The 13,661-nt window shown below is 39.5% G+C and overlaps 3 protein-coding genes across 3 annotated transcripts in view; 2 read left to right on the forward strand and 1 right to left on the reverse strand.

The window, feature by feature from the left end:
- The window catches only part of LOC118330454 (anoctamin-9), a 12,988-nt gene extending 10,616 nt beyond the window's left edge, over positions 1–2,372 (forward strand). The window contains exons 22-24 of the mRNA XM_035664984.1: positions 1,275–1,368; positions 1,566–1,678; positions 1,809–2,372. Of these exons, the coding sequence (XP_035520877.1) occupies positions 1,275–1,368; positions 1,566–1,678; positions 1,809–1,824 (223 nt within the window). The 3' untranslated portion in view covers positions 1,825–2,372. The remainder of the gene's footprint in view (positions 1–1,274; positions 1,369–1,565; positions 1,679–1,808) is intronic.
- Positions 2,373–3,340: 968 nt separating this feature from the next.
- sigirr (single immunoglobulin and toll-interleukin 1 receptor (TIR) domain) lies at positions 3,341–10,734 on the forward strand. The gene is made up of 10 exons (XM_035664993.1): positions 3,341–3,568; positions 4,686–4,943; positions 5,208–5,415; positions 5,527–5,654; positions 6,725–6,865; positions 6,961–7,104; positions 7,328–7,430; positions 7,623–7,773; positions 8,551–8,728; positions 9,953–10,734. The coding sequence occupies exons 1-10, from the start codon at positions 3,502–3,504 to the stop codon at positions 10,123–10,125; spliced, it is 1,551 nt and encodes a 516-aa protein (XP_035520886.1). The 5' UTR covers positions 3,341–3,501; the 3' UTR covers positions 10,126–10,734.
- A 261-nt stretch (positions 10,735–10,995) lies between these two features.
- The window catches only part of pkp3a (plakophilin 3a), a 14,998-nt gene continuing 12,332 nt past the window's right edge, over positions 10,996–13,661 (reverse strand). The window contains exons 12-13 of the mRNA XM_035664983.1: positions 13,121–13,208; positions 10,996–12,042 (exon numbers count right to left, since the gene is read on the reverse strand). Coding sequence (XP_035520876.1) covers positions 12,001–12,042; positions 13,121–13,208 — 130 coding nt within the window. The 3' untranslated portion in view covers positions 10,996–12,000. The remainder of the gene's footprint in view (positions 12,043–13,120; positions 13,209–13,661) is intronic.

Raw genomic sequence — 13,661 nt, forward strand, 5'->3', positions numbered from 1 at the left:
CTGTAACATTGGGGGGACACAGTATCGGTTAAGTTAATCAGAAAAATCATGTTCTTTTACAATCATCTTTAAATACTGGTTTTTAGTGTCAAATCGCTTTTGTCCGTTTCGTTACTGGGAAGTATAGTTTCGCCATATTTTCGGCCGGCCAGACGTTGGCTAGTAAGATTGAATAGTAACAACGTTTACCTAGCAAGATTGTACTTAGTTAGATGGTTTGATCACAAACATCAGCTTAACAGTCAAATCAACAAGTCTAATGTTAACAGAAAGAATTATCCTCCTGGACAAATCTGATTACTAACTCATATTTCCTTCTCTTTCTTTTCTTCCCCATAAGAAAGGAATCACTTTATCTGAGCTGCTGCTGGTCTTTCTCATCTTCTTAACCTCTGACCTGAGTTGCCCAGCTGCCAGACCTTCCTCCAGTAAAGGAATAGAATCATTGGTCTGGTCCCTAAAAAAGTCGTAATAGAAAAGTTTAACTTAAAAATGAAAAGTCCAAATCTCTTTCTAAAATTTGCACTAGCAATAGTCGTTGCGGCAGTAACGAATTTGGTAGTGTGAACCCATTTTTGCTTGCACGGCCTGAATTACCTCTTGTGTTTGGATGTGACGCTCCGCTCTGCATCACTTACTAGGCGAGCCATACGATGGGACGCTTAGACGGTGTATTTTGGCTCCGGCCCAATTGGCGAGGAGGACACAGACTACACTAGCAACAAAAAAATGACGTTAAAAAAACAACCCTAAAATCCATTGTGGGGACTAATAAAACGCGATGTGGGAAAAAAAAATTTGAAAACGGCTATGTGGGGCATACCGCAACCGGTTCACGGGACTGGCGGCGTGATCCTGTGCTGCGATCTGCTCTGAACTGCAAGGCTGGGACTGGGGTGCTCCCCTGCCAGGTAAACTCATTCCTACGCCCCTGTTGAAGAGTATTTTAACTGGTACGACTCTGACATTTAGGTTAGGAGAAAACCGAAGTCAAAACATATAAAGTACCTCAAACTGTTCACCACCAGTTAATAACTTCAGCATTTTGCACTACACTAAGATGTTCTGTTATTATTCTGGTAGTATTGCACTGTTACCACTCCTGTAAGGATCGTGTGGCCTCAGGCAAAGTCGGATATAAATAACTTACAGTAGTTCAGTAAGATTCTTCTAAAAGAAATGGCTGCACCTGGTAACCACAAACATCCAATGTGTTTACATTTAAAAGACAACTGATGAGGTTGATAACATCTCTTTTCTGTTTCTCTTCACAGCTATAAAGACTACAGGAGCAATGAGGACTACAGTTTAACCCCACAGTTCTGGCTAATTCTAGCTGTGCGCTTTGCATTTGTCATCCTGTTTGAGGTTAGTCTTAATCATGAAACAAACAAGAAACCTAACCTACTAAACACAACTTTTCTTATATTGATTTCTTGAACTGTCACACATTAACAGTACAGTCAACTGGGCTGTAACAGAAGCTGAAAGCGTTTAGTGAAACCATATTTTCACAGATTAAAAAAAGGAGATTACATTCCTAACATTTTCCTCTCCGCTTGCAGCACGTTGTTGTCATATGCAAGTTTGTTGCAGCCTGGTTTGTACCGAGTGCTCCCATGCAGGTCAAGAATGACAGACTCTTTGATAAACTCAACAGACTAAAAGAGGAACTCAGGTAAGTCTCAAATAATATGCGGTTAGACTGGCGTGGCGGCCAAGAAAAATACAATCTTGCTCAATGGTTTTTCAACAGTTTTTTAATACAGACGCTGCAACTAACCAATCCTTGCTTTTATTTCTTACAGTTCATTCAATGTGTGACAGCATTCAGACACTTTAATGTTACACATTTTTCCCTGAGGACACGAACCCAGTGTTGTGCATTAAAGTGTCCAGACTATCACAGTGTTGAGTCACCTTCAAAGCCATTAATAATCATCTCTCGGAAGAGTTCAGACGGAGGGCTCTCACTCTTTTTTATTGTTTGCAGTCAAATGTTCAGTGCTGGATTCTCATCGTTGAAATGGACTTTGAAGACGGACTAATTTTTCTAGGACAAAACAAGTGTACAGTAACTGATTTTACTGACCACGTCTTTCATGAGATTATTCTTATTCTATTTTAAGAATGCACTGATAGCTTACTGTTGGATCTCTATATTTGTGAGATGTATGTGAGTGTTTATATCGAAAGCCTAAGCATAATTTATACTGCTACTGCACATACAGTACTGATTGTGTGTTACGATGTTGCCTTATATTGCGATGAATGTCATTACTGCAGAGTGAATCTGATAGTGTCTTTTGTGAATCAGGCACAGGAATGTTTTGCATTATAATATTTTATATTACTGAATAAAAGAGGAAACTTTTGGCCTCATGTAATGCCTTTTAAATTAATGTTTAATCATTTAAAATGTGTGTCATAGTGCTGGTGTCATGTGCCTTTTTTGTTTAAACTACAGTAGAGATTTTTTATGCTATTTTCCAACTATTTTCAAGCCAATTGATGTAATATAATGGCTAAAAATTTAGGAAAAACATGATCCTGTAGAGCCTACATCCTATTGTCATACATCTATAAATTTTCATTTTAATTATTGTCTTTATCATTACGAAACCAGAACACAACAAACGTTGATGATGACTTATTTTCTCTCCTGCCACCTAAAAAGAAGCGAAACATGTCTGATGTTATTTCTAAGAAACAACATATGAAGGGTAGGAATTGGGTGTAAACAGCATGACTAATCTTGAAACCTGTTTTTGTTAAACTATGCTGGAGTTCACAGTATTAACATTTAGCTGACACATCTGCTGCACGTGAATCCATATGCGATAACACTGCAATAGATGGTGATAAAGCAGAGAACTTTTGCTTTTGAGGCGAAATAGATTAGTAGCAGTAGCAGCATACACTAGATACATAAATTAAACATACATTAACATTCAAATTAAAACAAAGTTTAAGTTATTTTAAAGCCTAGTTCAGTGGATTGAATGACCTGAGGAGGACTTTACACTGTAATTACGTACAAGTCCCACATGGTGCTCCTTTTAGGCTTTATTCTATTATTTCTTAATATCATTATCTTTACATTTCAATCTGTTTATGCACCAATGATGTATTTACCAAACTCAAAAGCAGTTTAGTAATCACGCATAAAGTATTGTATAAAGGATTAGATTAGATTAGGTGTGTTTCGGTCCGTTTTCCTGTCTCTCCAGTTTCTTTCAGTTTCACTGTAACGCAGGTGAAAGCCCGTGCAACCGTCACGTGACCCCGGCCAGCCAATAGCAGCCGGTTTCAGGTCTCTCCAGGTGCAGTTGTTCAGCAGGACGCCGTCGTCTGCGCAGTCACCTGTACGGCCGCTGCTCAACGTAACTAAACTGTAATAAAGTACCACGTTGTCTCATAGGTGGTGATGTAGCGTCAGAAAACTGTGTAAACTCGGTTCATTTCTCACCTGAGGAAGGAGGAAGAGGACGACTGCGGCTCATGGCTGTGATTTTAGTCGCTTTCATATTGGCGTGCATTGAATGGGACAAGACTTTCCTCGCTACCGGTAAGGATGCATACAATGTATAATCTTATTTACTTTCATTTACTCACGGTAGGTTTACACTTTATTGTGAAGTCCAGTTTTAAAAAGCATTAAATGTGTTGATAGTTGTAGGAGTCGCTTTGTTTTGTTATTATTCTTTTTAAATATTATTCAGTATTAACTATTAGTATAGTACTATACAATCACAGTCAGACTTACGGGATGCTGGATGGGTAAAATACAGGTCAATGCACATCCAGTCAGTGTGTACAGGGTCACAGTATCTGTCTGCAGTCACATGATGTTGCCTGGCAACATGAGGACCAGAGCCGGACTTTGGACCCGGATGTGTGTCCCTTTGTGTGAGAAACGTTTAAAAAATAAATGCATAAATAAATAAATAAAACAAAGTGAAGTGGAAGAGGAACCAGAGAGGGCAGTTGTGCGGGTTATGTATAGTTTTGATCATAGTCACGGTGAGCGCATGCGCGGAATATCTAGAAGAACAGGTCCAGTTTCAATAGTGTTGTTCTCATTAGTTATATTGTTTGAGGTGTATTTTAAGTCTGTCCTGACAGACTGGCAGTAATATACGATTAAATAGGCCCCTTTTACATTGAATATGTCCTCAAACAGAAAAGAAGTCAGTGTTTTATTTTTAATCTCAGCAAAACACCACTTTGCTCAGAGTCTGCCAGGGTGAAAGAGCTCACCTTCCTTCGTGTACCATTAGACACTCGCTCTTTATCAAAAGATACACTGTTTGCATCCACAGACTGTATGCAAAGTGTTTTTTTTTCTGAAGAGAGCAAATCCACTCCTACTGCGCGGTATTTGCTTGCTGCACGTATTCGATCACACACCATAACGTAGAGCTGCACCAATCCAGCAGTCAGGATTGGTATACTGCCCTTACTGTGGCCTGGCTATGACATGACCAACATGTTAAATACAGTTTCTTAATTCATGGCAAGTTGTGACTCACTTTTTAGTGCCACAGAAATCCCTGGCCTCATATGTTGCAGGATCAGTGACCCTGACTGGAGGGATCAGAATCAGTTTTGGGACGGAACAAGTTGTATTGTTGAATCTATAATGTAAAGGAGACTGTGTAAACTCCCTCTGTTTCTATTTGTAGCTCAGACCTGTGTGGATGAGAGCAGGTTTAAAGAGCAGGTGCTCTATGTGGGGCAACAGGGGCCTCCCTATCGGCTGAACTGCCCTCTGGAGCCCCAGCTCGCGCTCACCTGGCAGAAGGACTGTCAGCAGCTCCTCACACAGGAAGGGAAAGCCTACGTGGAGTTTGCCAGCCTCAGCTCGGAAGACCAAGGGAATTACACCTGTATGCAACAGGGCAACAGCACAGCCTCGTTCACTGTGCGTCTCATAGTTAAAGGTACGTATTATTATGTGTAAGTGTAATGAAGTCATCTCATCACCTGATACTGCAATTGTGTGGCTTTCGCAACACGCTGTTATTTGTCCCTGCAGTAGAGTTTGTGGGGGTTGCAGGGTCTAGTTGAACGGATATACCTGCAAGAAGGCATTTTGTTTCAGAGTGCCTTCCAGCAGCAGGCGGTGCTTGGCAGTGCACATGAAGGCCTCTATTGTCTGGAGCTCCTGCAGTGAACACAGATAACACTGGTATGTCTTTACACAGAGTCCCAGTGCTCCAAAGCCCCAGACTTTAAACCTCATGGAGGCCTGACCAGACTCTGGAGCAATGTTGGATCTACTGAGATACTGAACTGCACTGCTCTCCTCCTCTGGGAGCCAGGAGAGGAGCACTGTGACACCACGCTGCAGTGGAGTAAAGATGGCCAACCTCTCACCAATCACACACTTTACATGCAGAATATCTCCTCATGGTGATTTGAAGCTTTTAAAACAAAAGTTTTACAGCATTAATAATGTACCTGCATGCAAAAAAAGGTATCTGAGAGTGGAAGTAAGATCAAGTTTTCTGTCCTACTTTTCAGGTCTCCTGTTGCCGGCCAGCTGATGGTAAACAGTCTACTGGTGATCACCCTCAGGGAGCTGGATGATTTTGGGCTTTACAGCTGCGCAGTGAGGAACATTTCCTCTGACTTCAGCCTTCAAAATTCAAGTAAGGCGACTACATACTAGAGTTATTTACCAGTGTCGGTATCAGCGATTACTCGGTGTCTGTGCACCGATCTAATACCACATAATTTATTAGCTCCGAAATGGGACCCTGCTACTTACCAGCAGGGTCCCATTTGCCATTTCCCCCCCCCCCCCCCCCCCCAGAATAGTGGAAATTATAACCCCCCACTGCGAGGCTGTGGACAAAGGGTTTAACCAGAGTCAGGCTAAATCCCCTTAAAAATGATTTTATACTGTATGTATATACATTTTTAAGGCACATTGTTTTGGATTGGTACTCGGTATCGGTTGATACACAAAGTTCAGATATAAGAATCTGTATCGGGAAGGAAAAATTGAATCAGAACATCTCTACTAAATACAAATACCTACTATGATGGATCTCTTACATGCTGTCCTGCATCTTGTGTTACAAAGATTATCCAGCCAAAAAGGAAAAAGACACACGAAAAGTGCACATCAAAACTATCCTGAGGAAGTCAGCCAGCTCCACTGATGATTTAGAGATTTGATACCTTTTGTTTTATATTACATACAGCAACTTAACTAGTGATGGAGGGAATGTTTATGCCGCACACACAGATATGTCCAGTTGGTATAATTTTACAGTCTCTCTCTCTTATAATAATATTATAAGAGAGATGTCAGCACTCGACAAACAACATAAACAAAATTCAGATTATCTGTGAATTATTAACTGTTGTTCAATTTTCTATTCTCTTAATTTTTCTTTAAATGAAGTAAATGAATCCATATTCCGTAGTTTGGGGTTGTCAATTCTAATTAAAGTATTGATTATTTTAAGCTTATTTTTAAGGCTGAGCATTTAAAATACATCTCATCAAAAGTGTCCTGACTTACAAATCTTGTTCTCGAAACATATTTATATATATATTTTACATATTTTTTTCAGTAAAATTAAAATGTCATTACAAAATGATCATTTCCACCAATCATGAATCATATCCCAATATCTGTTAAAATAATTGCAATTTCTTTGTTTTTTTCGTATCATGCAGCCCTACTTATTTTAAAATATTGTTTGCTCAGGCGGCCCCAGCCACACAGGTGCTGTTATTGCCGCCATTGTCCTCCTCCTGATCCTGACTGTGGCTGCTGTTGTGTACTCCAGGTGTCACCTAAACATCAAACTCTGGTACAGGAACTCCTACGGAGACTATGAGCTCAATGGTGAGACATCTGTTAATGTGACATAAGGTTGCTATACTCGTTTATAAGACTGTAGTATTAACACCACTAGTGTGTTTGTGTCTCCATGTCTTCAGATGGCAAATTATATGATGCCTATATCTCCTATGTGAACAATGACCATGACAGGAAGTTTGTTAACTTTATTCTCAAACCTCATCTGGAGAATAAAAATACGTACAAGGTGCACCTCAATGACAACGATATTCTACCTGGCTCAGGTAAGCTTTCTATAGTTAAATAGAAATAGTGTGTGTGTGTCAGTGTGGAATATATTCAATCCATTGTTTATGCAGTTTTTGTTGGTTTTAATCTTCATAGTCCATTTATTTTGATTCTGCTGATACAATCCTATTTCAATACCTGTTATTCTGGGCTGTGATTCAGCCAATTTGAAAGCTGCCCATTTTTTTATAATTTAACAACAATATCATGTGTCTCCAGAACCTTCTGCAGAGCTGCTAATGAACATGAGTCGCTCTCGGCGTCTGATTGTGGTGCTCTCTTACGCGTACCTTGAGCAGGACTGGTGCTCCAATAACTTCAGGTCAGACTCACACAGATGAATTTAATGTAGAAACAAACAGCACTGTTCAAACAGCTCTTTGTGTATTGTATAAAACAGTGTAAAATGAATGTGGCATCATTACAATGTACCACTTGAGGTCAGTGTTGCTGCTGTATACCACATTGTCTACAGTATGTGGTATCATGACGTACTGTGGCTGTGTGTTTTCAGACAGGGCCTTCTGCACTTGTTGGAGTTATGTCAGCGTCCCATTCTCATAATGTTGGAGGGTCAGTCCAAACGCATGAGGCCTGAGATCAAGCAGCTGCTCAGTGAGCACCAGCACCGCCTCACCGTACTCACCTGGAGGTACAACTCTGTGGTAAGATCAGCAAATATATTTATCTAATATATAATATATAAAGCAAAAGCAATGATATGAGTAATTACAATAAAGGCTGGGCGCCCGTTTAGCTCAGTGGGTAGAGCTGGCGACCTGTGTACCGAGGCTGAGTCGTTGCTGCAGCAGCCCAGGGTTCAAGTCTGACCTGCGGCCCCTTGCTGCGTGTCATCCCCTCTCTCTGCCCCCACTTCCTGTCTGCCTCCAGCTGTCCTATCAAATAAAGGCATAAAAGCCAAAAAAAATATACTTTAAAAAAAAAGAAAATAATAATTAAAATAAAAGCTAAAAATGTTTAAATAACACGATTATGTGTATGTTAAATTGGATGTCAGCCAACTTACAAGAAAATATAATTATGCGAATACATATTTGAATATATACATGGAAAAAAACTAAATAAATTAAATTGTAAGTATTTTTCTAGAATATAAAATATTCATGGTTAAATCAACAATTAGAGTTTAAGTTCTTTTTTTTTCTTTTTTTTAAAGCATTTAACACAGAGCTGACTGAGGGATTTAAGGCAAAGGGATTATATATTGCCAAAGCCAAAGTCGATTTTTGATGCAGTGGAAATAAAGTAGGGATATGATCTCAGTGTAGAAATGTGTTTCAGTATAATTGAATACATATACATTAAAATGAGAAATACAGTTTATACTATATATTACGATACATGCAAGTAAAGCTTATGCAGTTTGGAAACTACCGTTGAGTTTGACTAATGGCGTGCTGTAATGTGTTTGCTGTTCACAGACTCCCTCCTCAGTCTTCTGGAAGGAGCTGTCCTTAGCGATGCCTCGCAGAGTCTTCTTCCACAGTGAGTCTGCAGGCGACCCTCAGACTGTGCTACAAGATGACAAGGACCCCATGCTGACCGTCGACCCTGACTACCTGGACTGCCGCTCAGACACTGACCCTGCTGGAGATCTGGGTAAGAACAACAGCCACTGGTCTAGAAAAGCACTTATGTTGGGTTCACTCCTCACATAAAGATACATATGCAAATAACTGCATATGTGATAAATGCCATTCAATGTTTTTTGCACATGCAAATGAAATAAATGTATATGAAGCTGCATTGCACAATGACAGTGCAAGGTGATTGTGTTTCTCTGACCTAGAAATGTAAATGCTTGTCAACCGTTTGGCCTTTCTTATACTTCTGTCACATCAGAAGTAGAATATAAAATTATAGCCTATATACAAGTCTCAACCTGATAGAGACTCATTTCTCTTTCTCCCCACGCAGTGTGCAGTTCAAACATATTGTACTTGACCTAGTTTAAAACTAGTTTGAGTCAATAAACAAAGAGACTCAAGTGCAGTTAATTTAATTTAACTTCAGTGTTTGTGATGTTTTGTATGAGCCATATTAAGCAGACATGAGAGTACAATACTTTCATGTTAAAGGAATAGCTCAGCATTTGCTAGCTTGTTGAGAGTTAGATGAATAATTCAGTATCACTCTTATATCCCTCACTTAAATATGAAGTTATAGCCGGTTAGTCTAACTTAGCACAAAGACTGCAAACAAGGAGACGGCGAGCCTGGCTCTGTCCAAAGATAACTAAATCTGCCCAGCAGCACCTCTAAAGCCCAATAACATCTTGTTTGTTTAATCAGTTAGGACAATGAAGTGTATAGACAACAGACAACACAAGTCCCTCTGCTGGTCCAATAAATAAACCTCATCCCAAGTAAAACCACATCCTGACAGTTTTATGGTTGTTGTGAGGGGTGAGGGTCAGAGCAGCTGGTAGACGGATTTTGTTATCTTCAGACAGAGCCAGGCTAGCCCCCCCCCTGTTTCCAGTCTTTATGCTAAGCTTAGCCAAACAGCTGCTGGCAGTAGCTCCATAATGGACGGGCAGATATGAGAGTGGTATCGACCTTCTCAAAGCAAATTACAAACTATTCCTTTAATGAGTTCGACTCATCTTGTCACTGTGAAGTAAAGTAGAAGTATTTTACCCTTGTGTGTCTCTTCCTCTGGGGGCAAAAAGCATAAATGACCAAAACCAGAATTGAACTGAAATTAATTAACATTAAAAAAATCACGATATAGCTCAAATAGTAAACACTACAGCAGTGAAAAATCTAATGCACTTGCTTTGATTTTGGATATATTTTCCACCTCTTTCTCTTTCTGTTGCAGGGCTTCGCCTCCCTGTGTACAAAGCTCTGGCCTGTAAAGCTCCCGTCCTCCCCGTTGCTCCTATCACTGTGGCTGAGCCTAAGCCCTCAGACATCGACGTGTCGGACCTGGGATCACGCAACTACGGAGCACGTTCTGACTTCTACTGCCTTGTCACTGAGGAGGACCTTTGATCCACAGTCCCTCACTTCTGTTGAAAAGGAACGCCTACATGGAGATCCTCATTAGCTTTGATTTATATTTATCCATGTCAATATGGTAAATTGTTATGTTTATTTTCTGTAGTGTGTGATGTTAAAATCAAAGTGTTACCTCTTTCTGTTTCCACTTAACCAAAGACCTATTTGTTACTGTTGTGTAAAATATTTTATTATATATTGTACAAGAAATTATCTGAAATATTTGTGTCAATCAGGGAAATGAGTAGCTTACTGTACATACTGTATAGAGTTTATTATTGATTGTCATTTCACAGCCAAGATCTCCAATTAAGTCCCCAGCAGAGGGCAGAGTAATGTCAGAAAAGATGCAGGAATTCTGCTTTTTAAGCAGTTTGGACTTACTTGACAGCTGACAGTAAAAGGGGGGTTGGGAAAGACAGAGAAGATACATGTGACAGAGGTCTAAAGTCAGATTTGAAGCCAGAACACTGATATCTGTTGGCACACCAGTCAGCTGAAGCAGGATGACACTTATGACTGAAGTACTCACAGACATTTCTGTACAGTTTTTTGTGTGTGATGTAAACCGACTGATAACAACAGGGCTGTCTAATAAAGCAATTTAACCAAATACCTCTCTGTCTCTCTGTACTGTAGAGGCTGATGATCTCTGTCCTCATGGAGTAATGATTACCTGTGGTGAAATAAGAGGCTAAATAAGGGTGCAGCAGGGAAGGTCTGGTATTGTTCTTGTCTGAGCAGGAGCAAATATGTAAACAGGGCGTGGTCCACATTTCACCATGTTAGTGTCAGTCTGTTACAGCTTTACCAAACGCTGCAGCACACACACGAGAAACAAAATGACAAAATGACATTTCGTTTCCAAATCTGTTTCTTTATTAGCTGAAAAATATCCAGATGATACATCTGCCTGCATACAACACAAAAGCAAATATTGAAACAAGTCACAGAAACACAAGGTCACCATTTATACCACAGAGCTGTAAGATTTATCTCTATGACTCCCGCCATTGTGTGTTTGACAAAGTAACAAACACATCAGCATTTATAAGGACAAGACTGAGATTTCGCAAGCTTACAAAGCATATAACTGAAAACAAAAGTCAACTTTGGAAGCTCAATCATCCCAAGATTTCTCAATCAAATTTATTAACATCCTAATTTCAGCGATTGGTATTTGTGTATTGTGCAAGATATAAATATATATCCTGTGGCTTACATACAATTTGAACTAAAATGTTATAATTTTGACTCCATATCAATCCAAAAACTACAAAAACAAAGTAAATTGTTACGGTATAAAAAAAACATTTGATTTCTACGTAAAAGCGAAAGCAATATTTACAAAAATGCCATGTTAGTACCACATTTGTTTGCATTAATGCTGAAATTGAGGTGCAACAGTGAGATAAGGCACAAGGGTCCACCTATTGTCCATCAACAGCTTTTTCAACCAATTAAAAACCGCAGAAACAGAAACAGCCGCAGTTTAATCTGAAAACATGTTGCTTTGAAAGAAAATAAATCCCTGATTTCACATTAAAACATACAGTGTTCAACAAAGAGAGTAAACGGGTTAAGGTGCACACATTTGTCCATCCATAGTCCACCGAACAGGATCCACATTCCTTGAACTGTACAGACTGTCCATCGAGTTTTAAAAATACACTGGACTCCTTTTCCATCGGGTAGATCCTACATCGGGTGTTCATGTTCTCATCACAAAGTATGGCAGACAAAAACTGAACCTATGTTATCTTTGAATAGTATAAAAAGTCTATTTACTCCCACACATCTTCCAAAGGGGGCTGGTAGAGTGCAGAACTGCTAACTGTTGCCGAACAGTGGTTTTACATTACGTTTACTTCAGATTGAAATATCTAAGAAATCCGGTCTTGTATACCCTTTCTGCAACACAAAGAAACAAAGAAGATAGTGTTATGGCATTGTATGAACATGAAACACATACAAAATTATTGTGTATAATTAAGTATTTATTTAAATATCAATTAAACTGTACACCACAGGGGTGTCAACAACAACTCCCTCTGTGTTGAAATTTGACCTGGAGGGACCTTTGAGCTCACAATACAACACAATCAGAGGTTTTGTTTAAACGACGTGATTCCAGTTTATGTACATACTTTTGTTCCAACATGATGTACGATAGACTATTAAAATTCAAACTTTATGTGAGACAAGTATTAACAAATTTATTTTTTTTGCTCTGTTGGGGCTTGTTCTTTAGGAAATAGGCTACACACCACACCCTTGGGAGGGGCAAGTCGGGATCTGTGAAATGCAGTAAACGCACCTGGCCCTGCCCAAGACAGGGACTTACAGGACTGGGTGTGTATGTGTTGAAAGAGCAGCAGTGTGAGCAGTCAGAGACATATGTGTTTTGAACATGTGTCATCCAACTGACAAGGGAATTGCAGTGAGAGAGGAATGTCATCTATACATGCACACACACACACACACACACACACACACACAATCTCTGTCACTCTCACTCTTTTTTTACACACACACACACACGCAGATTTGAGAACAAGGGTGGGGCTCCATGAAGAAAAAGCTTTTCCACTGAACTTTTGTGTGGCAATTGACAAACAGAATGTAACTTGTTGTTCTTGCCATGTTAGAGGCTAACATGAGTGTGTTTTTGTAGTATGTGGATCACCATCAAAGAGTGTCTTAATAAGATATAAGTGCTTCATAGTCACACATAAATATAAGTTGGTAATTACATTTTCATTCATCAAGTATATCTAGGGATATCTGTGCCCTCCCAAACCTTTCAACACGTTTCAACACACTCATTCATGTTTAAAAAAGTTGCTGCTGTGTGATTTGATGGTTACATAATAGAAAATTATGTTTAACCTCAAACATTAAATCCGCTGAGTACCTCTCCTCAGTTTGTTTGGCTACTCGATCATCAATCATGCAGAGCTCCTTTTTAGTAATTTCTACAGCCTCTTACCGTTTTGTATGAGCTGTGCAGTTTCTTGTACTGGAACATGTTGCTGAGAACTGTGGCTGCTGCTTTGGCTGCTTTAAGCTTCCCAGAGCTGTGAAGAAAGATTCATCCAAAGTTAACACTCTGTACAAATTTCATGCAGATGTCTGTATCAGGGTTCACATAAGTACACAACTAGTACAGCATGTTGAAAGATATGTAATAAGACATATATATAAATAATCTGGAACAATGATGTGTGTCTCTTTTTCCCCCTTAAAATCCTGAAAATACTTAAATTTAGTTGATTTCTCTAGTTTTCCTGCTGGATACAAGATGTCTCCTACTTCATTGTAAAGTCAATTCTCTGTGCACCGGTGGCTTCAGGTTTCTACAGCACACATGTACATGCTGGTTGCATACTGGACTTCCAAACTATTTGTGATGTCACAAATTTAGCTCATAGGCCCCGCCCCTTAAAATCTGATTTTCAGTGAGCACAGAGAAACTTTCCACTTTCAGCAGAGGAATGTGAAAACATCCGTCTAGTGTCAAACTCTGCACA

Source organism: Morone saxatilis, unplaced genomic scaffold (assembly GCF_004916995.1).
Source record: "Morone saxatilis isolate NCDOM2014 unplaced genomic scaffold, NCSU_SB_2.0 Contig2, whole genome shotgun sequence".
Taxonomy (NCBI): Eukaryota; Metazoa; Chordata; class Actinopteri; family Moronidae; genus Morone; species Morone saxatilis.